Genomic DNA, 24,472 nt, shown 5'->3' on the forward strand with positions numbered 1-24,472 from the left:
GTACAGTGGGCCCTTGGTATCTGCTGGGTTTGGTTCCAGGATCCTCCATGGATAACAAAATCTGTGGATGCCCAAGTCCCATTAACTGCAATGGCATAGTAAAATGGTGTCCCTTATATAAAATGCCAAATCAAGGTTTACTACTTGAAATTTATACTTTTTAAAAATATATTTTCAGGATGCTTGAATCCATGGGTAAAAAAATCCATAGATAAGGAGGGCTGACTGTATATCAGTAGACTACTTCCTTAAATATATGGAAAAGTTCATAGGTATCCCTACCATATAGTCCCATCCCCTCATTAAGCAAAAGGTAGAATAACTAACAAAACCCAGTGTAATATACTGGTTTGACCATTGGACTACGACCTCGGAGACCAGGGTTCGAATCCCCACTTGACCATGGAAACCCACTAGGTGTCTTTGGGCAAGTGGCACTCTCTGAGTCTCGGAGGAAGGCAAAGTCAAACCTCTTCTGAACAAACCTCGCCAAGAAAAAAACATGAGTCTGAAATGATTGAAGGCACGGAGCAACAACACTACTACCTCCAACCCAATTTCTTAAGAAACCAATCATTGCATACCAACAATCACATACAACATAGGAGCCAACACATTAAGGAATGGTTTACAACAGGTACTTGGTTATAGAGTGTTGACTCTGAAACAGTGCTGACTTAGTAATTTGTGAAGAAATAAAGGAAGCTCTAAGATAATATTTCCCTTTTAAAGTAACACATAAAAATACTTATGTGATCATTTAACTGTGTACAAATATATTACTGTTGCAATATTAAATATAGCTAGAAGATGTTTGGGTCTGTACATACTTTGAATGTGCAGATTTGCAATTTTACTAACACTTATTTCCAGTTCAGCATACTTTTGGAAACATTTCTTCAGCACTCCAATGCTCAGCAATATTTAACAAAGAATCAGAAAGGAAAGAACGTTTAAACCAGGGGTAGGCAACCTGCGGCCCGCGGGCCGGATGCGGCCCGGCGAGGCCTTGGGACCGGCCCCAGCCCGGTCCTGCCACCGATTGCCACTGGGGCCTTTGGGGGGCAATTGTCTATAGAAGCCTCAGAAACATGCATTTATATTAACATTTTTTAAAAAATCAGCAATTTTTTTCGCGTGTCCTCCATTTTTTTTAAAAAAGTGTCTTCCATTTGAAAATTTTGTCCTACATTTGTCCTGGTTTATTTATATATTTAATTTTTTTTAAAAATTATTTAATTATTTATTTTTTGGCTTCGGCCCCCCAGTTGTCTGAGGGACAGCAACCCGGCCCCCGGCTCAAAAAGATTGCCTACCCCTGGTTTAAACTCTATCCCATTCTGGAAATGAAGGCAAGTAGCTACCTTTTACTTCTGCTAAGGATAGCTCCTCAGTAATAATCAACTATAAAAGCAATGTATGTTTTGTGTGGATGGCTTAATTTAATTTCTAGCAAGGTGCAGCAGAAATGGGGCTTAACCAGATGCCAGTGGCAAAACAAAATTATCTAACTTCCACATAGAGGCTCAATATAGTTATTCAACCTGTTATTCTGTTACTTGGAAAAAAATTCACAACCAATAAAACTTTACTATTCCATGTTATAGAAGTTTTAGCATATTGCATGGGCTTCTTATAAGTGAAAATCTAGTTTACTTGACCACAAGTTTTAATGTCAACTTGGGTAAATTTATCATTTTGGGTAATCTGTGTACATAATGTGACTGAAGACCTTTAAATTACTAAATTAAAAATCTAAACCACCCATGAATGTTCAGTTGTATAAGCAAGGCAGCTTTTGACAGGTATTGTTTAATATACAGAATGGAAATTAACCCAACTTAAATTGTGCACCAGCATGTACTACCTATTTTGAAATAATGCAGTATAAATCACTCTTGAATCAATGTGCTAATAGCTATGGCTGTGTAATTCACATAATTTTTGAACATTTTTTTACTCCTAAGTACAACTTCTCATTAAATAGATGGCTTTAAAAATTAATTGAAAACCTGAGTATCTTCTATAAAAGCTAGATTTAACAGGAAAATATAGGGTTTTAATGAGTACCAAGTGCTGTGCACTAATTCCTGCAAGACTCCTAATGCTTTAAGCCATAGTTCTTTTCGTTATTTTTCCACAATCAAAATACTCTGAAGTACTGAACTCTACTACAAAGATTAAGCTGATTAAGACCATTTTAACTTGTGAAAAGAATAGCGCATTTGCAGAAAATACTATCAGAAGTTTCTCAGTCAACCAATTAAATCTCAACATTTACTAATGCTACACAGAGTAAAATGAGATGCCTCTGAAAATTGTACAGTGACTTGGAGAGAAAAGAGACTGTTGTTAACAGATTTTGCAAAAGCTACATTTAACATTTACGTCAATAAAATAAAAATAAACTTTTCCTTTGTTCAATGGGACATTGCTTGCTACACTCCCAATGAAACAATACTATTCCCCCAAAAGCAGTGTTTTAAAAGCATGCAGGGATGTTAAGTGTTTAATACTGTACTGGAAAGAAAAATTGGTGCACCCAAACTAAATCAATCTCATTTCAAAAGATCAAGCATTTGTTTCTTATCAACTGGGTGAAATGTAAACAAGGAAAACATTTGGATAGCAAAACACTATGAAGTGATTTACTCCAAGATAGTGATGCCTTCTTCACAGCTGCCACTGCTCCAGAAGCTAACAGTTTGCCCCTTTGCTTACACACCAGGCACAACATGTATATTTCATAGTAAAGGTTCTGTGGGCCTTTTCACCAGTTGAGTGTTTCCTTGCCCACTTACCTCCTATCGTACACCGTATTCTTTATGTGACAGACACATTATTTTGAAAGTATGACACTTGTGTTATTTATTAGTTTGAGACACAATAGCTAACTAGGTAGTATTTGATTCTATCTAGATCCAAAGTCATTCTCTCAGCTCAGAACAGTTTTGAAGTCCTCCAAATGAACTCATTCTAAGAATTGCTGAAATGGTAACTTAACTTTATCCTCACTCGTGCAGAACCTTATTACAGGTTAACAACTCTGACTACAATTTAAAAAAAAAAAACCACTAATAGGGCTTCCTTTATTCTTGTGGCTAAATGAGAATCAACAAGGCTAGAAGAGGTCACATGGTTAAGAAGAAACCTTTTTTGCCTAGCCCATTCTTGAAGCAAGTTAGTCACAAATAATTCACACAGCTGTGAATTAAATCCAATAATTTTTAGCCAATCAGTCTTTTCATTATAGTTGGTTTTGAGAAAGGCCAACAATACTCATTTGGAACAGTGCCATTTACATTGCATTCAAAAAAAGAGAACATGGGAAACCAGATTCTGGCCCTCCTGCTTTGCTGATAGGCTCTTGTGTTAGCCAACGTGTGATAGTACAAAAATAGTCTTGTAGTAATATAGAAGGCAATGAAGACATCAATAGAATAATGTTCATGTGCAGCCAAAATGAAGAAGATTCCAAAGAGATTCAGCACCCAGGACAGAGTGTGCAAGAAGTTCCAGCTTCTTGGTGTATCTAAAGAAGAGAATAAAGCATTGAAACAAACATAATTTCTAATATTTTATAACAACGAGACAGGTGAGAGAGCCAGTGTAGAGTTCTAGTTTGAGCCTTGGACTATGACCCTGAAGACCATGGTACGAATCCCTGCTCAGCCATGAAAACCCATTCAGTGATCTTGGGCAAATCACACTCTCTCAGCCTCAGAAAAAGGCAAAGGCTCTGTACAAATCTGGCCAAGAAAATCCTGTGACAAGTTTGCTTTATGGCTGCCATAAGTTGAAAATGACTTGAAGGCACACAACAAGACCCACTCTGGAGGGCAGCTAACCCAAAGGAAATGCAAGTAATTGTTCAGTAGTTTTTGGTCTTCTGATTGGTAAGTGGGATTGTTCCCAATTAGAGGACCAAAAAATACTAGGTAGTTACTTGCCTAGCAACTGCATTTCTCTTAGCAAAATGAAGGATAGCATAGACCTCATTTGGTTTAAATGTCTGTCAACAACATGCCTCCTCATTATGACATCCTTACATTGATCTTTCTCTTATACGTTTACCCACCTCTCCCTTTTCCCTTGCAATGTTCTTTAGGTTGTAAGTATGAAAAAAGGGTAGTGTCTTGCTTATTTATTTATTTTCTGGAGCATCAACAGTAACTTGGTACTATATGTGAACAGACACTTTTCATATTATATTTGCACCAATAAAAAAATAATTTAAGACGGTATCAGCATACGATCAGTTTACATGTAACATTTTAAAAATATGAGCAAGAATGCACTCCTTGAGCATTCAGCATCCAGTCATTCTTGCCTTTCTACGCTTTCTATAATTAATCCAATCACCTATTATAGTGGACTTTTCCGAGCCACAGGGGTTGATTCTGAAGGGGCCTTGTGGATTGGAAAAGCATGAACAGTCGTGCCTCATATTATTCAATGGGCAGTGATAAGTGCACCTCTGTGTTAGTGCATTCTGCGTGCATGTTCCTCATGCGGCAGGCCCACTGTGCAACCATCTATCTATATAGTTTCCTGTCTTTTCTTCAGTTGAAACCTGTTTTCTCCCCCATCTTTTTAGCCTCTTGAATAAAAAAGCAAGATATGACAATAGTTGTGGAAGTAGCGACACACTTGATTAATGGCAATAATCTTTTTAGTGTTGCACTTACATTCAGTGACGAAGAAATTTAGCATAGTCAGAACAACAGTATGGCCACTGAACATGTAGTCTCCACAGGTATGCACTCCAGTTAGTGTCATTCCAAACCCGCTCCAAATTGCAAAGGCCCGCTGAAGTTTTGCCCATACGTTGCCATAGAGCTAGAATTAGAATCATACATATATTCAACCTAAAAATATATTTTCATATTTTACAGCTAATATATATTGAGGTCCTTAAACACATTCTGTGCATATGTATGTCTATGTATCTATGAACCATAATACATAAAAAGACTGAGCAAGATCTACGTCTTTTCACAGCTCTCGCATTTTTAATGAATGTTTATGTAACTTTGCCTTTATGAAGGTGTAAGTGTTCAAATAGCTTCATCTTCATCATTTCGGAATTCTGTGCAACAACTCTGTAGAGTAGTTCAATATTATTCCCATACTGTACATGGGAAGGTGAGATACAGTAATTTGCTAAGATTATTTAGTGAGGTCATGACTGAAAAGAGATTTATGACTGTGAAAAGCCCACTGAGGAATTCTATTTTAAGCAGCACTGATTCAAGTCTGGAAGAATTATCTTATGATCAACTCATTTCTCCATTCCCCCACATCCATGAGATACAGTGAGCTACAAATTTTTGAAATGTGCTCTTTGGGCTTCATGGTACATCAATCAACACAAGAAAATCCACTAGCCTTCTGCCATTCAATACTGAAATGGCAAAAACTGTCACCATAATTGGACAATGTCTACCTATAAACACAGTAAATATATTCTAGAGAACCCATGTTGCTCATATCAGCTAAAGGGAAGGCTATTTTCTGAACCTTTATATCAAGCTACTGAATACAGATTTCAACAACCAGCCTTCAATACACTAGAATTCAATTTGGAGGAAAGAAGCATAGATCAGTTCATGCTCTGTACACAGAAGGTCCCTAATTCATCTCTGATATAGCCAGTTACAACAGGGATGGACAAAATGTTTCCTCTAGGGCTGTTCTTTCTACCTGCAGATCCCTCCACACACACATACACAGAGCCAGCTTTTGGGAGGCAGAAAACATTACTATACAGAACTTTTGACACTTCTAAGGGTAGCAGTTCTTTAGTTTTTTGAGGCAGGATCAGAAGCCTCCCAACCCTTCTGATATTTTCAAAACATTTTTTTTTTTAAATTAAACCAAAAGCAGGCTGGAAACCACTTCTATGTTTTCCTTTGATGGAGGGCATCTGGGGGCCTGGTACAGCCTGTAGAGATTCCTGGCAGTGGAAAACTGGCCCCCAGAATGTTCTGTAGTTCTCCATTCAAAGTTTAAAGGTTCAAGTAGGTGGTGATGTTGAATCCCCTACCCAAGTCACTGGAGAGCTGCTGCCAAACCAATCAAACTATCCTCCCAGAACCTATTGCATTCCAGATGTGTGTTAGCATGACTCCTATTACATCCTGCCATTAACTATTTTGTCTGAAGATGATGAGAGATGTAGTCTGATATGAAAAGGGAAGGCTGGAGTAGACAGGACTGGACTGAATGGGCAAAGAGTCTAAGCTGAAAAAAAGGGACTTCTTATATTCCTAATTTGAAAGAAGGGCCCTCCCTTCTAGTCCATCTGCCATCACCCTGGACTCCGATGGAGAGAAGGGCAGACATAGCTCCATCATGCCTAGCCCAGAGAAAGAATACCATGGCCCTGGTATCAGAGGGAGAGAAGAACTACTGGACTTGATCCCCTTCCCCACTACCATTCTCTCCTCCTTTTGTGTCATGTCTTTTTAGATTGTAAACTTGAGGGCATGGAATTGTCTAATTAAAAATTTGTAAGCCACCATGAGACCCTTTGAAGAGCAGGGTATAAATACTCAAAATAAATAAATAAATAAATAAATAAATTTGTCAGAAGTGTCATTTAGTCCCAAGAATGCAGCAAAAGAAAAGAAAAAACCAAGCAATGGAATTGGGGCCTTACCTTTCCAGAACACTGCAAATGTTGGCCTGGCACAGACAGGGAGGTCACAAACATTGTAATGCAACGCAATAAAAATACTGTACCCATCAGACTGCATAATCGACGTAAAAGGATAGATCTAGAAAGAAGCAGAAGAAATTGGCTTCAGTATTCAATCCTCAAATAAGGTAAACTAAAGAAATTCATGGAAGAAATATATCTTGTCCCTGCTATACCAAGGCATCCCATAAACTGCTGTAGAGAAGTGGTCAAGTGGGGGGACACCTCTCCAGAGATGCTTTTCAAGGGATGCAGGTGACTGTTTGAGAACGATGAAAATGAATACTTTTCTTCCAGGAGATACACATGGAGTGAACGAACCTGCTTGCATTGATAGCATTTGGACTCAGGTTTTTTTTATTTTGGTTTGCTTGGGTGCAATGCAGATGGCTGCATTGGAAGAACAGGAATCATGTTTCATTGCTCAACATAAGAGTAATGAGATCAATCTAATTTCACACACAAAAAAAAGTTGTCATGTCTTTCAGAAGAAAGTATGACATTCTAAATTATTGCTGGATTAGACACAAGCAATCAGTCTGAGTACTCGGTTGAAAAAATACCCATTTTTTTAAAAAACAAAAACAAACAAACACGTGTTTGTTTTGTTTTAAGCATTTTTTAAAATGTTAATCTTTTCATGAAAAAGAATTAAATCCTGCTTATTAATACTGTGAAACATTTTATGGATCATACGTGATCATCCATGTTTTAATGCTTTCTAACATTAACAATCCAAAGTTATTAGGCTTTGATATGATTTACATCTTTCATAAAACTTTGGGTATTGACAAGTTGGTAAACTAGGAGTATAAGACTCAATTAAATAGCAAAATACAGTTCAGATGTTATGTCTACTAGCTTAAATACTTGTTTTAAAAGTGTTCTTTTAAAGCAAATTGTTTTGGTTGAACTTCTGTTAATTGAAGGATTTGTTTCTGAATGGCATTTCTTGCACGATAAAATTAAGTGATTAACAAGGAGCAAATGACACTGGATGCTGGTCTAACAAAAACCAATAAAAAAGTCATTTGGTTTAAACCAAGATTTAAACCAACCTGGTTTAAACCTGTCAACTCTTGTCCTCAGAAATCCAATGTCATAAAGCAGAGCACTATACACTGTCCCTACAGGCACAATGCAAGATCATGGATGCTGCCTATAAAAGACAGCACAAAACTGTGGACCTCATCTAGAAGCACTTTGCTCCACCTATGCAGCACCTTATTAAAACATATCCAACATGCAAATTGCACCAGGTGAGTGATCACAATAATGTAATCTTCCTCCAAGTACAGGTTTTACTATGCAAGTTGCATCTTCATGGGGCTCAAACGTATTAGCAGTAAAAAAAGGGGGAAAAAGATTGCATTAATTTTCCAGGCATCAAAATAAGATCGCGATTGGCTGCCCACCAATCAGTTCAATATCAATAATTATTGACATTAACATCTCCTGCTGACTGAAAAGCTGCTGGTAAGCCTCAGCATAAGGACCTTTTGAAACAGAGTATGTGCAGCAGTTGTCCCATATACTTGTGGCAATGACATACCATCTTCTTTTTCACAGCCAGATATACACTGGGCTAGTACAATGTGCTGCAGTTTGCCATACATGTCTCTCACAGTTTTTCACACGTCAATTCATTCTCAACTGTTTTGTGGTACTGACTGAACATGTGGCAAACTGCTACACACCTGTGCCTCACCGTGTTGAGTAGCTGCCATGGGTTCAGTTTCGGCCTCCCATAGTACTTCTTTGTATCCAGTGGACTTTAGTATTCCCAATTAATGGCAAATCAAGTTCTCCTTGATTCTCTTCCAGAACAGTGGTAGATAACAGATATGCTGAAGTCCTAAAACAAGGTAACCTATTAATTCAAGACACAGGAACTATACCTATGTTTATGAAGTAGGAGAACGAGCAACCAGATGTAGCAGAGAATCACTCCACATACTTCAGTCATGGCAAAAGCCCATGGTATCCTAGGAACACTAAAAATAGAAATGAAAAATAACATGATATGAGTATCTTAAAAGTCAAAGTCACTGACCTGCATTTTCAGCAAAAGAAAATGGAAGTTCATATGTAATCACATCTTTAAAAATCTAACTCTGTTCATGTATATGACCAATTACACATCACATTGCTTGTAATGGCAGACAGGTTTATTTGAACTCAGTCTTGGTACTTAAACATGGCATATCAAGGAGTAAATCTGAATTTATCAGGACAAAAATTATGTGGAAGTTAATAGTTTATATTTATTTTAAATTTGAATTTTGCTTAGCTGGTCTAAAACTGGGAGGAAAGGTAATTCAAAAAGACAACGTGCAAGACTATCTATCTAACATTCTGCAGTCATAATATGGCTCTGCCACAAATAAACACATTTTTGAAGCCAACTAGAAAAATAGTATCTTGATCTAGTAACAGAATACATTAGTAGGCATCAGTCATGCAGATAATATGCCTATTGAGCCAAAGTGTTATAAGGCCACGGTAAAAAAAAATGGCTAACCATGCAAATATGTCCCCCTTTACTACTTTTCTACTGGAAATATCAGAATTAATAGATATTACTTTTTATTAAAAATCCTCTTTTTCCTCTTTCAGATATATGGGTAAAATGTAACATCTTAAAATATTGCTTTAGCTTTTCTTTACTCTCTCAAAATGCTTTCTAAGTAATATATAAATTACAGTAATAACTCTTATAGACCTATACAGTATGTTTAGTCTAGAGAAAAGAAGGTTAAGGTGTGACATGATAACCATGTCTAAATATTTGAAGGTCATATCGAGGATGGAACAAGCTTGTTTCCTACTGCTCCAGAAACTAGGGAACAAAGCAATGGATTCAAGCTACAAGAAAAGAAATTCCACCTAAACATTATGAAGAATGTTCTCTGATAGCTAAGAGCTCTACAAGAGTGGAAAATGCTGCCTCAGACAGTGGTGGGGTCTTTAAACAGAGGCTGGATGCCCATCTGTTAGGACTCAGGAGTGTTTGATTGTATATTTCTATATGGCAGGGGGTTGGACTGGGTGACCCTTGTGGTCTCTTCCAACTCTATGATCCTATATACCACTTCCATATCTTTCTCCCTTCTTCACATTGATCCATCTTTTGCTACAGTTGAACGAAATTGGTCTTTACTTGGAAATAAGAGAAAAATTCAAGTTACAAGCTAACATACAAAAGGTCAAAATTCAATCCATACAGAACTTCAGTTTTCAGGATGCCATGAAGATTAAGAGTGAGTTCAGAATCAAATACTATTAATCCTGCATAAACTGATTCTACCCTGATGAAACATTTATAATCTCTTTTGAAATCTGTAAGTGACTGAGTATCAAAACAAGAATCATGACATGAAAGTAGTCTTGCTTTACCATTCACTCTAATTTTAATAACTTATTGGACACATTGGCCAGCATCTTATATAGAGTCAAACCTCTTGCCTATTGGATTACTCCATATATGGTTTGTTGTTTCTATGCAAGGAGATAATGAAGACCTCCTTACACAAGCAGTAGCCACATCAAATGATGGCACTGCAACATGGTCTACCTAGCAGAGGACATCACAGCCACCTGTTATATTTCTACTGGCCTAGGCCATTTCTCTTCCTCGTTTTTCTTAATGTCTCACTCTGACCAATTGTAACCAAGGCACTATGTGGAAGGATGGGGGAGAAATCCCTTGTTATAAAGAAATAAGCAATATCCTAAGCCACTTCTGCCTTGCATCCAAAGACTGATCATCCCATACTGTACCTCTGTCTGGTATCCCTCTAGGAATTTTGCTCCTTATCCATGTTTAAATACATAAACTAAAGTCGGCTGAGAAAACGGTTGTAGAAAGAAGGTTCTAGACTCAAAATCCCATGCCCATGATTTATGGATTACTGAGCTAGACCTGTCCCCAAAAGCAGTTATGCTCTTAGTGATATAGCCTCCAGATTTAGTTCACGTGAAATTGTCACTCTCATATAATGAATCCTCACCATGCCTACAAAAAGAGCCAAGTCTGCAAGTAATATATAACACTTTCAATTTTCATTTTGTACTTGAAGCATCATAAATCTCATAAATGCATTAGGAGAGATGAAATAAATGCCAAATATTTTTTCAATTCAATGCTTTTATTTCAAGGCAAGTTACAAAAAATCAAGCCTTCATGCGTTTCTGAGGTGTACATAAATCTGTCCTGACACAAATGTCTGGAGAGGACACCAGCTAACAGTACTGATCACCTGACTACAGAACCTAAGAGAATTTTGCTATGTTCTTCCAGAACTACTGTTCTAAATCTCTGAGGTTAAGATGAGCCTTCAGCCCTTTACGGTGGGAGAAACCAAATATGGGGCTATGCATTTCACTTAATTATTAATGTCGATGGAAGGCTATTCATGGTCATTCATTTTCAAGTAGTACAGACACAGCCAACCCTTATGGTCCTGTGATGTCCTGAGAGACAAAAAACAACTATGACAATAGAGAGGGAATCAATCCTGAGAAATTTAGCATTTAGAACATCTTTATTGCTGCTTCATCATCTGCTTCATCACTGCTGCTGGGTCTTGACAGCATTCTACACAGGACAAATGTGCACCTGATTATTCCCAAGAAACAAGTACTTATTAAAAACACACACAGCTACCTACATATGTAAAATATGCAGCGATACAAATAATCTAAATCAGTAATTTAAGCTCTGTAGAGAATACCCATGAGGGAGACTGTCACTTCTGGGAGAATCTCTAAATAGAACCCAGACAACATTGAATCTTGTAACCTACAGCCGGATAACAATTTTTTCTATTTCATAAACACTGTCAGTAGACAGCCCTAAACATATGGAAAAGCTCATAGGTATCACCACCATATAGATTTTTTAAAAATTAAACACAGGATAGAATAGCTAGCGAGAGTCAGCATGGTACAGGAGCTTTGAGTGTTGGACTGTGAATCTGGAGATCAGAGTTCAAATCCCTGCTTGGGCATGGAGACCCACTGGGCAAGTCACATTATCTCACCCTCAGAGGAAGGCAAAGGCAAAAACCTCTTTGAACAAATAATGTCAAGGAAATAATGTCATGACAGGTTTCACCTTAGGGTTGCCATAAGCCGGAAACAACTTGAAGGCACACAACAACAGGACTAGCTAGTATATCTCTAAAATCTTCATACAGAAAGAGCAAACATTCCAAATGAATGAAGATGCCAGCCATAGATGCTGGCGAAATGTCAAGAACAAACTCTTCTAGAACATGGCTACATAGCCCAAAAAACCCACAAATACTACGGAGGCCATTCATGAAAGCCTTCGACTTCACATTCTTAATATGACTGAATCATGTAATAAATTTAAGAGCTAAGCTACTGATGACTTAATCTGCAATAATGGCTCCTCTATCTGTTCAGTCATTGCATTCTTGTTATTCCCATCTATTATAAGCCAATTATAATCAGGGAAAAGCTCAGGCCTTTTTCTTGACCTACAACTTCTAATGAATATTTTAGCCTTAAGTGCTTTGCAATCAGCACCAGTGACATATCCTTCTGGGAGAGAGCACATGCGTTCTGTTTCATCAGCCCAAATATACAAATGCTTGAGAATTCTGCTGGCGTATGTTCTGCAGTCACATGCCCCCGTGTTACAAAAGGATAATAAGAAAGAAGCCACTCGTGATTGTTATTTTGGTTTTGTTTTGCTGCCTTGTCTTTTAGCACTCACTTCTCCAAATCCATCCCAGAACTCTGATACTAGCAGTTCTATCTAACATTTAGTATACAATCTTTATCTTTAAAATATTGACAAACTTAATTTTTTTCAAAAAAATACATGGGCTAAATTCAGTGTCAAATTCTGCAGACATTACATCATGTGAATCAAAAACAAAGGATGCCTTGTGGCTACAGAAATGATAAACTGGCCTCAGTGCTAGCCTAGAGGACCAAAAGCTGTTGCTGGGTGACTGCATCCCTTCCTCCCAACAAGAACTGCTCATGTGATCTCTACTGCAGGACAGCAGGCTTTTTTTAGCAGTGCTCAAAAATTGATTTGAAATAGTCCATTTATGATGTAGATGTTAAAATATGGTGAGCTACCCAAAGTGGTAAGGATGAGCAGGATATAAATGATCAAAACAGCAAATAGCTTTCTTGTGTTTCCGTACTAATTTTGAATTGCACTGGCTGCCAAGACAATACCTGCAGCTTACATAACGTCCTGCAGTTCAGGACCAGTCCACCTTGAAAGCCATCTTCTCCCATATATACTGCATGGTCTTTTTGTTCAGGAGCAAAAGGAGAGGCTTTGCTTACTGTGCTAAAGCCAAATTAGGTCTGTGTGGCTGTACTGGGCAGAAGGGCTTTCACTCTTGTAGTATCCACTGAGCAAGAGTTTCCACAAAGATGTCATGCAATTCCCAGTGTTAGATTTTTTTTTAAAAGGCTTATCTGTTTATCACACATTTCACGATTATCCATCAGGAAAATAATGTTACTATTCATTCCTGAGTATTTATGTAGACCAGGGGTAGGCAACCTTTTTGAGCCGGGGGCCGGGTTGGTGTCCCTCAGGCGACTGGGGGGCCGAAGCCGGGGGGTGGAGCTTCCACCCTCCGGGGCGGGGCCGTGTGCCGGGGGCGGAGCTTCCACCCTCCGGGGCGGGGCTGCGTACCGGGGGCGGAGCCTCCACCCTCCGGGGGCCAGGCCTCCCCACCTTTGCTGGCCCCTGACGGGGCCCCAGGCCCCGTCAGAGACCGGCAAAAAAGCTGGTGGGGGCCACCAGCGCTGGAGGGCCCCCTGGAGGGCCCCAGCGACAGCACCGGGCCTCCCAGAGGCCCCCTGCCGTCCCTCGGAGCCCTCCTGGAGGGCCCCAGGGATGGCAAAGGGCCCTCCAGAGGCCCCCTGCCACCCTCGGAGCCCTCCTGGAGGGCCCCAGGGACGGCAGCAGGCCCCCCAGAGGCCCCCTGCCGCCCTCGGAGCCCTCCTGGAGGGCCCCAGGGACGGCAGCGGGCCCCCCAGACGCCCCCTGCCACCCTCGGAGCCCTCCTGGAGGGGCCCAGGGACGGCAGCAGGCCCCCTGCCGCCCTTGGAGCCCTCCTGGAGGGCCCCAGGGACGGCAAAGGGCCCCCCAGAGGCCCCCTGCCGCCCTCGGAGCCCTCCTGGAGGGTCCCAGAGACGGCAAAGGGCCCCCCAGAGGCCCCCTGCCGCCCTCGGAGCCCTCCTGGAGGGCCCCAGGGATGGCAGCAGGCCCCCTGCCGCCCTCGGAGCCCTCCTGGAGGGCCCCAGGGACTGCAAAGGGTCCCCCAGAGACCCCCTGCCGCCCTCGGAGCCCTCCTGGAGGGCCCCAGGGATGGCAAAGGGCTCCCCAGAGGCCCCCTGCCGCCCTCGGAGCCCTCCTGGAGGGTCCCAGAGACGGCAAAGGGCCCCCCAGAGGCCCCCTGCCGCCCTCGGAGCCCTCCTGGAGGGCCCCAGGGATGGCAGCAGGCCCCCTGCCGCCCTCGGAGCCCTCCTGGAGGGCCCCAGGGACTGCAAAGGGTCCCCCAGAGACCCCCTGCCGCCCTCGGAGCCCTCCTGGAGGGCCCCAGGGATGGCAAAGGGCTCCCCAGAGGCCCCCTGCCGCCCTCGGAGCCCTCCTGGAGGGTCCCAGAGACGGCAAAGGGCCCCCCAGAGGCCCCCTGCCGCCCTCGGAGCCCTCCTGGAGGGTCCCAGAGACGGCAAAGGGCCCCCCAGAGGCCCCCTGCCGCCCTCGGAGCCCTCCTGGAGGGCCCCAGGGACGGCAGCAGGCCCCCCAGAGGCCCCCTGCCGCCCTCGGAGCCCTCCTGGAGGGCCCCAGGGACGGCAGCGGGCCCCCCAGAGGCCCCCTGCCGCCCTCGGAGCCCTCCTGGAGGGCCCCAGGGACGGCAGCAGGCCCCCCAGAGGCCCCCTGCCGCCCTCGGAGCCCTCCTGGAGGGCCCCAGGGACGGCAGCGGGCCCCCCAGACGCCCCCTGCCGCCCTCGGAGCCCTCCTGGAGGGCCCCAAGGACGGCAAAGGGTTCCCCCAGAGGCCCCCTGCCGCCCTCGGAGCCCTCCTGGAGGGCCCCAGGGACGGCAGCAGGCCCCCTGCCGCCCTCGGAGCACTCCTGGAGGGTCCCAGAGACGGCAAAGGGCCCCCCAGAGGCCCCCTGCCGCCCTCGGAGCCCTCCTGGAGGGCCCCAGGGATGGCAGCAGGCCCCCTGCCGCCCTCAGAGCCCTCCTGGAGGGCCCCAGGGACTGCAAAGGGTCCCCCAGAGACCCCCTGCCGCCCTCAGAGCCCTCCTGGAGGGCCCCAGGGACGGCAAAGGGCCCCCCAGAGGCCCCCTGCCGCCCTCGGAGCCCTCCTGGAGGGTCCCAGAGACGGCAAAGGGCCCCCCAGAGGCCCCCTGCCGCCCTCGGAGCCCTCCTGGAGGGCCCCAGGGATGGCAGCAGGCCCCCTGCCGCCCTCGGAGCCCTCCTGGAGGGCCCCAGGGACTGCAAAGGGTCCCCCAGAGACCCCCTGCCGCCCTCAGAGCCCTCCTGGAGGGCCCCAGGGACGGCAAAGGGCCCCCCAGAGGCCCCCTGCCGCCCTCGGAGCCCTCCTGGAGGGTCCCAGAGACGGCAAAGGGCCCCCCAGAGGCCCCCTGCCGCCCTCGGAGCCCTCCTGGAGGGCCCCAGGGACGGCAGCAGGCCCCCTGCCGCCCTCGGAGCCCTCCTGGAGGGCCCCAGGGACGGAAAAGGGTCCCCCAGAGGCCCCCTGCCGCCCTCGGAGCCCTCCTGGAGGGCCCCAGGGACGGCAGCAGGCCCCCTGCCGCCCTCGGAGCCCTCCTGGAGGGCCCCAGGGACGGCAGCGGGCCACCCAGAGGCCCCCTGCCGCCCTCGGAGCCCTCCTGGAGGGCCCCAGGGACGGCAGCGGGCCTCTCAAAGGCCCGCCGCCGCTGCCGCCGCGGCTGCCCATCGCGGCTTTTCGCCGCTCTGGGCGCCGCCATTTTGGGCGGCAAAATGGCGGCGAAGTCTCGCGCAACCTCCCCCAAGGTCGCGCGAGATTTCGCCGCCATTTTGGGTATAAAAATGGCGGCGCCCATAGCCCGAGAGGCCGCTCTGGGCGCCGCCATTTTTTCAGCTAAAATGGCCGCGAAGTCTCGCGCGACCTCGAGGGAGGTCGCGCGAGACTTCGCCGCCATTTTGCCGCCCAAAATGGCGGCGCCCAGAGCGGCGAAATGCCGCGACGGGCGGCCGCCGCGGCGGCGGCGGCAGCGGCAAGGGGAGGCAGGGGCCGGTCGCCAGGCCTCCGCGGGCCGCATCCGGCCCGCGGGCCGGAGGTTGCCGACCCCTGATGTAGACCTCCTGCCCCTTTTATCAGATCCTGTGGTACAATATTCTGACAGTAGCAAAAGCAAAAAAATCATGGTGATCTTGTGGATGACACATCTCCAAGACACACTGTTCTCCTAAGCTCTCAAAGAGTCATACTCATGACTTCCTTAATTAAGTCCATCCATCTAGCATGTGGTCTTCCTTTCATTCTTCTTCCTTCCAACTTTCCTAACATTATTGTCTTTTCTAATGATTCATGCCTTCTCATAATGTGGACAAAGTATGACAGTGTCCATTTAGTCAACTTTTACCCAGGGAAATTCCAGGTTTCATCTTCAAGGACCCATTTATTTGTTCATTTTGCTGTCCACAGTATCCTCAGCACTCTTCTCTAGCACCACATCTCAAATGAATTTATTCTCTTTTTAAGAGGTTTGCCTTTGCCTTCCACTGAGGCTCCAAGAGTGTGCCCAAGGTCATCCAGTGGGTTTTCATACCCAAGCAGGAATTCGAACTCTGGTCTTCAGAGTCACAATCCAATATCAAACCACTATACCACATTGGCTCGGGTCCTCTGTCGAAAACACTAAGCCATGAATAACGTGACATGGATTCGTAACAAGGGATATCTGCAAGGTTTCTGCCAAACTCCTATACAGTAGAGGGGGATCAATGGATAAAGAATTTAGGAAATTATCTGACCCAGAAAAAAGGATCTGGGTGTAAATGCAAGAGATCCACAATTCAGACTAGAAGCTTTGTGCATACCTACCTTCAAATGAAACCTACATCTCTTAGTATATACTGTATTAAGGTTATATTAAATAATGATAAAAAAGCAAAAAAGAAGGGCAAAGAGGGTGGGAGAGATAATCTAGCAGCACATTGATTTATTTTAGCAAAAGCCTTCATTTAAATATAATAACAACTTCATAGATTTCAACTTATAGAGCCAAACAATAATGTACTTAGTTAATAAGACACAATGATTAAACAGAATTGTCCTCACAAATGATACAAATAGTTGAAACTGTATCATTCAGAATGTGGTTTAGGTCATTATAATCAATGCAGCCCTGGAACAAATAGAGAAAAGTGGAACACCAGGATAATCTAGTTTTTATATATTCACTCAGTAGTAAAAGAGCTCGATTACTCAAGACTAAGGATGAGCAGCAAATACTAAGAGCATCCAAAACTCATTCTATGCACACATTGCAATTTTTTTTTAACCAAACAAGTTTCATTTACATACCACTTCATACCGCCTAAGCAGTGTCTAAGCGGTTTACAACTGTAAGCTAATGATTGTATGTATTTATTTATTTCATTTTTATGCCACTCACAGGGCAAACTGTACTTTAATCAGAGCAGTTGAATATATCTGCATTAAGAGTTTTTCTTTGGAAGGTTTAAGCTGCACTTACCTGTCTAGGAATATGTCTGGTAGTGGTGGGTATGTCTGCATGTCAGGCACACGCTCATGAACGATGACCATGACAAACGATGTGAAGCCAAACACAATGAAAACATATATACAACTCAAAGCTGTTTTCCAGTACTCTGGGTTCAGTCTTCGTGTAGAATGTTTGTTTTTCCCATTTGCATACTGATACTGTTCCGCATTCAAGTCAGCAGCAGGCTCGCAGTCATCACAATCCCGTTGCACTTCACCATTACAGAACCAGTCTGTTCCTTGAAGAGAGCCAATTACAGGGGATAATGAACCAATGGGACTGTCATTGTTATAACCAAGCTCTTCCAGAACTTCAATATGGTGCTTCTGTAACTTGCGTATTGACAACATTAGCCTTTTGATATCACCAAGAACTTTGATTTCCAAAGGAGGAGACCTCAAGTCATATTCGGTCAGGGTCAGTAGTGTAATTCCATCCAGTCTGTGTTTATCACACAAAATGTCCACATATTCACAAAAACCTTCTTCCTTTAGCCACTTGGCTACATGTCTGGTAGACCAACGCCGAATGCAAAGCTGAGTGCTGCCTTCCATTTTCTCTATCTCCTAAAAATCAGATATTTTAAAGATAAAGTTAGTAATACACAGAGGTTATCAGGTTATAACTTCCTAAAAAAGTGCCTTACAATATACATACTAAAATTCCAATTTTCTTATAAAATACAAAACTGAGTCCTGCCTATCCTTAAGAGTCCCTGAATTAAAATCTAGAGAAAACAATCCACCTTCAGACATCAGGTTTCAAATAAAGAACATTACCATCCATATAAAAGGCTTAAGATCCCCAAGAGGTAAAGCAGTTAAGCAACAGAAGAATAAGAGTACTTTCCTCCTATATGCATCTGTTGATCAGTACCACATGCATGGGGACGGGCTAACCATATTATAAGCCAGGCAGGGAGCTTTCTGCAGCACTTACATTTCCTCAATGCACATGACACAACATGCTTGACAGACCCCCTGAGCATTACATAACTTAAAACCGATGGTGACATATTTCTGACAAATAATTCGTATGGCAATTACATATACGTATAATGGTCCATTATCATGCATTTCCATAGAACTACTTCTTGGGTGCACCAAGTAGACCTGTGGATCCCAACAAATGAGGGAAACAATAAACATGCATATTTGTATGTGCCTTCAAGTTGCCTGTTGATCTGTGGCAATCCCATGAATTACACATGGTTTTCTTAGATAAGGATTTTCCAAATCTGTTCTCTAAAATACAACCTCCAGCACTAGGTGTTCACTGGTGGTTTCCCATCCAAGTACTAACCAGGACTAACCCTGTTTAGCTTCCACGATCAGATGGGATTTGGGGTACTGCAAGCATATTTGTGATAAAAGCAGGCTCCAAAGCAGGGGTGGGCAACTGGTAGGGGCCATTTTTGTATCACACTAACAGGCCATGCCAGTACATCCACCATGACCAGAAGTAAGAACACATTATTTCCAGTTAAGTTTTCAGTCAATTTTTGCTGATTTTTTAAATGAACAATTGGCAGCGGTAGGGCTGCATTTTGCATGGGAGGGTCTCCATTTTGTAGTTTTGGGGGCAGAAAAATCACCTGTAAAGAAATTGTTTTGGGGCTTCAGGAATTACAAATTGATGCCCTTAACTGGTCTGATACCATCTTAAATAATTTAATGGCAAGTACCTTAAAGAGGCGTCACTCTTAAGTTATTAATTGTTCTGATGTTTTATCAATAAGTAGAAAATTAAAAAGACAACATCACTGGCACCACAGTTTTAATTCCAAAGTCTTAAGTACAATCTAACACTGTTTAACAAGGCACTTCAGTATTATATACCTGTCAAGATAAAGCAAGAATAAATATACTGCACCTTTATCAGGAAACAAGGAAAAGTGACATGCCTAAAAGTAGTTTTTGCTTGTCTACACATACTTACGTTAACAGTTTATGAAATCCTAGCAGCTGGGAAGAAGAGTAGCTCTTGGCAATTTAAACTAATTTTCCCTGTTTGCTAGTTATAAAGCAAATCTTCCATGCTGGAAGCAAGCAGTTGCTTTCTAGACAAATATACTTCAGAAAGTCTTCAATAGAATACATTCTGGGGTATTACTTCTCTGAAAAAACTAGTCACATGAAGAAAGAGCATAAAGAAAACAAGTGTCTTCATATAGGTTCCCCATAACAGGGGTCAGGGCAGGGGGAGGCATGCGTCCCTAATAAAAATGTCAAGGACTGAGAAAAATGGTGAAAAACTCTGGGAGCTCCCCCCGCCCCTCAATTTCTTTTAATATTTGAAAGAGTAGCTGCTTTTCATGAGTCCTTCACATCTCTAATCACAACTCCGGCTGCTCTTAATATGTGCTAAATGCTCGTCTACTAGAGCTGTGTGACTTTAGCTCTTCATCCTTTCTTTCCTTGCTCCCACCAGTACATACACTGTTAATAAAATTGTCTAAGCAGTGAGTCCCCATAAAACCTAGATGATGGAAAGGTGGGAAATAAATGTAGTTTGCTTTTCAAATGAAAACAACAACAAAAAAATCCTAAGTAAATCCAAGTATTACTTTACCAAGGATTTAGTAAAATTGCAAATTTGAGTTTCTTACCAAATCACAGACACACAGAAAACTGATTAGGAAAAAATTCTAACTTTCCCCCCAAAAAATACACAGCCAAAAGAGGAAAATAAAATGCAGACTCTGAAGAAAACTAGAGTCTAGACCAGTGATGGCGAACCTATGGCATGCGTGCCAGAGGTGGCACTCAGAGCCCTCTCTGTGGGCACACATGCTGTCGCCCTAGCACAGAATCTGCCAGAGTTTCTTACTAGAAAGCCAGAGGGACGTGGCACTTTGCAATAAATAAGTGGGGTCTGGGTTGCAGTTTGGGCACTCGGTCTGTAAAAGGTTCACCATCACTGGTCTAGACCATTTGATAAGTTCAGAAATCAATTGTTTGAAGGATTAATCACCAAAGTTATCTTCATCCCTCAAAAGCTCAGTCAGAATTACTCTAAAATAACTGCAAGACAATAATCTCCTCCCAATACTGTACAATAAGGAAGCATCATTCTTCAAATTTGTATATCAAATACAGTTAGCCCTCGGTATACATGGATTCGCCATCCGCAGATTTAGGCATTAGCAGATGGCATGCCCACGTTGTTTCCAATGGTGGTGGAGCCACGTGGCTGCGCCAGCATTGGAAACAATGGTACCTCTTGGCTGAGAAGCCTGTCCTGGCTGGAACATAAAAAGTTAACTTAGGCCCCACCGGGTTGCCTCTGCCCCATCTCTTCCACATTCTCGTCAGCCATTGGTTGGAGAGAGCCGTAAATTACCAAGCCCTGTTGTTCCTAATGGTGATGCGGCTGTGTGGCTGTGCAGTCACTGAGGTCAATGGGACTTGAACATCCGTGGATTTTGGTATCCGCAAGGGGAGGGTCCGGAATGGATTCCCTGCAGGTACCGAGGCTAACTTTATACACCAATACAACAAAGGTAACCTGTGACAGCTTTGTATTAAGAATAAAGTCTACAGTAAGGTCCAAATGATGGAAACTATTATTCCTGGCTATTTTTAAGCCTAGTTTACTGTGTACAAGTATTAAACACAACTCATTCTGATACATGACTACTTTGAGAAAGCTGACCAGATGAGGAAAATACATTATAAAGAGGGGCAAGGTCTCCATTTACATTTCCCACAATGGGAGCCAGGGAGAGAAGGAGACATCAATCTCCACTAGAAATGGGAAGCAGGGAAGAGACACAGAAATGTGGAAGAATCAAATGTCTGGGGGGGGGGGGGATAATGCTTTCTTTATTAGCATTCCAGAAAACTTCCTATGCCAGGGTTTATTGTTTCATTTATACCCCACTTTTCAGCATAAAGACATAATCAAATTGGATTACAAGTTGTTAAAGGAACATTTCCTCCTGCTTTACAGGAAATAAGTTCAATAAAGTGCCAATATTAAGTAATTTGCCTGCTGGCTTTACTGTAATCAGTAACATATAATACGCCTCCTTTTCTGGGTTCTACAGAAGCTAATCAGTACCTTCATAAAGTAGCATTGATTCTTTGAAATAATTGGATTTAGGGCAGGGTGCTAAAAAATTCTTGGCCCAAACAAGAAGGAAATGACCCAGAGTCATTAATCTTACATGCTAACCCACATATCCACCCCAAAACTTGGTGCACTTGGCACATTGTAATCCCTGCGAATAGAGGCGGGATTATAACAGAGAATAAAATCAACAATAAAATACAAGATATAGTATTATCTAAAAATACAATCAATAGAATGAACAACAAAACTACCACCAATCACTAAAATGACCAAATCATCGTCTGTTTTCCATGCTATCAAAGTCAGAAGTGGGAGTGTTCTTTGAGATCAGCTATAGAAGGTCAGATAGATAAGCCTCCCGGAAGAGATCCATCTTAAGTGCCTTCTTAAAGGCTTCTAAGGTGGTAATAAGACGGATCTCTTCTGGTAAGTTGTTCCATAGTTTAGGGGCCACAGCTGTAAATGCTTTATGGGAAGTTGTAATTAGTCTAGTTTTTGTATATTCCAATAATTTCTTCCCTGAAGATCTGAGAGTGTGGGGCAGATTGTGTAGGGAGAGGCATTCCTTTAAGTAATTCGGGCCCAAGCCATGTAGGGCTTTAAAGGTAATGACCAACACTTTGTATTGTACCCAGAAGCTGATCAGCAGTCAATGAAGAGATTTTAATATTGGAGTAATATGGTCTGATCTTGATGTTCTGGTCACTGAAATACTGCTCTGCTGCTGCTATCATCACTGAATCATTCAAAAACCTCCTTCCTTTCAAACTTTTTTTAAGGGATGGAAATGGGAAATAGTCATATGGAGCAAGATTTGGTGACTGTGGTGAATGGTCTATCCACTTAGGACCCACATTCTTCAAACCATCCATCTTCTTGCCAACCCCAACCTTGTGAGCAGGTGCATTATCTTGCAAAGAGAGAACACCTTTCAACAGCTTCCCTTCCCATTAATCCTTTAATGCTACTTTTAATTGTCAGAGCAAGTTAGAGTAGTATTCTGCATAAACTTTTTGGCCTTTCTGAAGATAGTCATCAAAATACCTTCCTTATCCCCCCCCCCCAAAAAAAAACCCTGCAGCCATGACCTTTCCTCCTGACCTTTCAGTCTTGAATTTCTTTGACTATAGAAAACCCAAGTGGCACCACTGCAAGGACATGTAACCACGTTTCATCAACAGTGACAAGTTGTCCCCCCAAATTATCAGTAGATCACCCCAAATGCTGCAAAATCAACTTGGATTTGTCCATTTGATTTCATTTCCCGGCAGCATTTCGGCACTCACTTGGCTGACAGCTTCTGAACAGCCAACTGCTCATGAATTATAAACCAAATGTGTTTCACTACTCTACCAAAATCAGGTCATGAAAATGTTCAACAATTTCAGGTGCAGACACTGTTGAAGGTTTCCCAGACCTTGCTGCATCTTTGGTCTGGTTAAATGTGGGTACTGCGGCCATCCACAGCCACAAAGTTGAGTTCAATGTTCAATTGAAATATACCTTCTATAACATAAATTTATTAGACCTGGTTCTACCTTCTTGGTAGAAAGGAAAAGATATTGACCCACGTTCAGCAAGTAATTGTGACACTTCAAAAAGAGAACGAGTTTATACATGGCTCCAAGACTTGAGCCTATCAAAGTCTCAACCATCTTCACTTTCCACTTACAACTGACATAGGAGAAACAGCTGGCAAAAGTGCTCTGAATTCCCTGGCATAAGGAACAAACCTTGATTTATTAGGCAGCAGCAGAAAAAGATAGGACACCCTGGGCCTAGGTCCACTAGGCCTAAGTGGCCTAGGCCCACAGACTGTGGGATGCCAACATAGAATTTAAAACCGTAAATCTATACACAAGTCTAGACATATTGATTGTAGGACTGCAAACCCTTCTGATAATGGTAGTCTAAAAAGTCTATGGCCTGTTACAGACTGCCAAAATAAAGCTGCTTCGGGTCTCTTTGGAGGTATGCTATTTAAATGATGCATGGGTCCTAAGAGTCCGGAGGTTGCGCCAAAGCCACACTCCAGTCCTAAGCACTGGAGTGCAGCTTTGGTGCAGCTTCCAGATTCTTAGGGTGCATGCATCATTTAAACAGCATACCTCCAAAGAGACTCGAAGCAGCTTTATTTTGGCGGTCTGTAACAGGCCTATGTTTCACTTGTATGGACATACTTTAGATCAGGTACAACAGAAAATAAAGAGCACAGCACAACATGAATGTTACAAAAATTTTGACAGATCTATTGCTGAGTTAGTTAGTACACCAAACATTCAACTCCAACTCCTGTTTTTATACTGCCTAATTCCCAACTATTTCTTCAATGAGAAATATATATTACTAGCAACAAATTTACTGTAGTGTAACGGTGACAGAAGGCATTTTATCACTACCACATGAATTATCAGGCTGCCTAGACTGACAGAATAATGTATTTCTTTAGTAAAGTATAAAATTATGTATTATACGTCTTTGTTTTGAAGCCAGATTTGATACATTTCTACCAACTTCACACAAAATTGCTTCCATGTCTGACTCCACTGCCCTGTGACAGACAACAGCACCCTGAGTACAGTTCTCTGCTCTCTTGAGAAACAAAGTTTATGAATGTTATCTGTGCAGTGCTACTGAATTCTATGAAAAAACATCCCTGTGCTGAATCAGCTCATCAGCCAACAGAGTCACTAGAGAAAGTAAAACGGCCTTGAAAATAAGCCCAAAAACATACTAACCTTGCTGAGGCTGGCAGAGAACCTGCTGCAGTTCTGTAGCGGATGTAAAATAGGGGACTTCCCTCTCTTGGCAGCCCAACTGGTTTCTGTCTTGAAAACAGCAGCAAACAAGAACTCATTCCTTCCTTCACCAAGCCTGAATGAAATTTCATCTATTTGCCTACATGCACGCCCTT

The 24,472-nt window shown here is 42.8% G+C and overlaps 1 protein-coding gene across 3 annotated transcripts in view; it reads right to left on the minus strand.

Moving 5' to 3' along the window:
- Positions 1-1,158: 1,158 nt before the first annotated feature.
- The window catches only part of LOC149318937 (sphingomyelin synthase-related protein 1), a 29,448-nt gene continuing 6,134 nt past the window's right edge, over positions 1,159-24,472 (minus strand). The window contains exons 2-7 of one of the 3 annotated variants that reach the window (XM_089510735.1): positions 24,297-24,386; positions 17,455-18,050; positions 8,599-8,694; positions 6,662-6,779; positions 4,689-4,839; positions 1,159-3,532 (exon numbers count right to left, since the gene is read on the minus strand). In XM_089510735.1, coding sequence (XP_089366861.1) covers positions 3,228-3,532; positions 4,689-4,839; positions 6,662-6,779; positions 8,599-8,694; positions 17,455-18,038 — 1,254 coding nt within the window. In that variant the 5' untranslated portion in view covers positions 18,039-18,050; positions 24,297-24,386 and the 3' untranslated portion in view covers positions 1,159-3,227. Of the gene's footprint in view, positions 3,533-4,688; positions 4,840-6,661; positions 6,780-8,598; positions 8,695-17,454; positions 18,051-19,422; positions 19,924-24,296; positions 24,387-24,472 lie in introns of those variants that run through there. The other 2 variants (XM_089510734.1, XM_089510733.1) reach the window with 2 other exon arrangements.

This window comes from Sceloporus occidentalis, unplaced genomic scaffold, assembly GCF_023333645.1.
Source record: "Sceloporus occidentalis isolate IW3139 unplaced genomic scaffold, rSceOcc1.0.p SCAF_2, whole genome shotgun sequence".
NCBI lineage: Eukaryota > Metazoa > Chordata > Lepidosauria > Squamata > Phrynosomatidae > Sceloporus > Sceloporus occidentalis.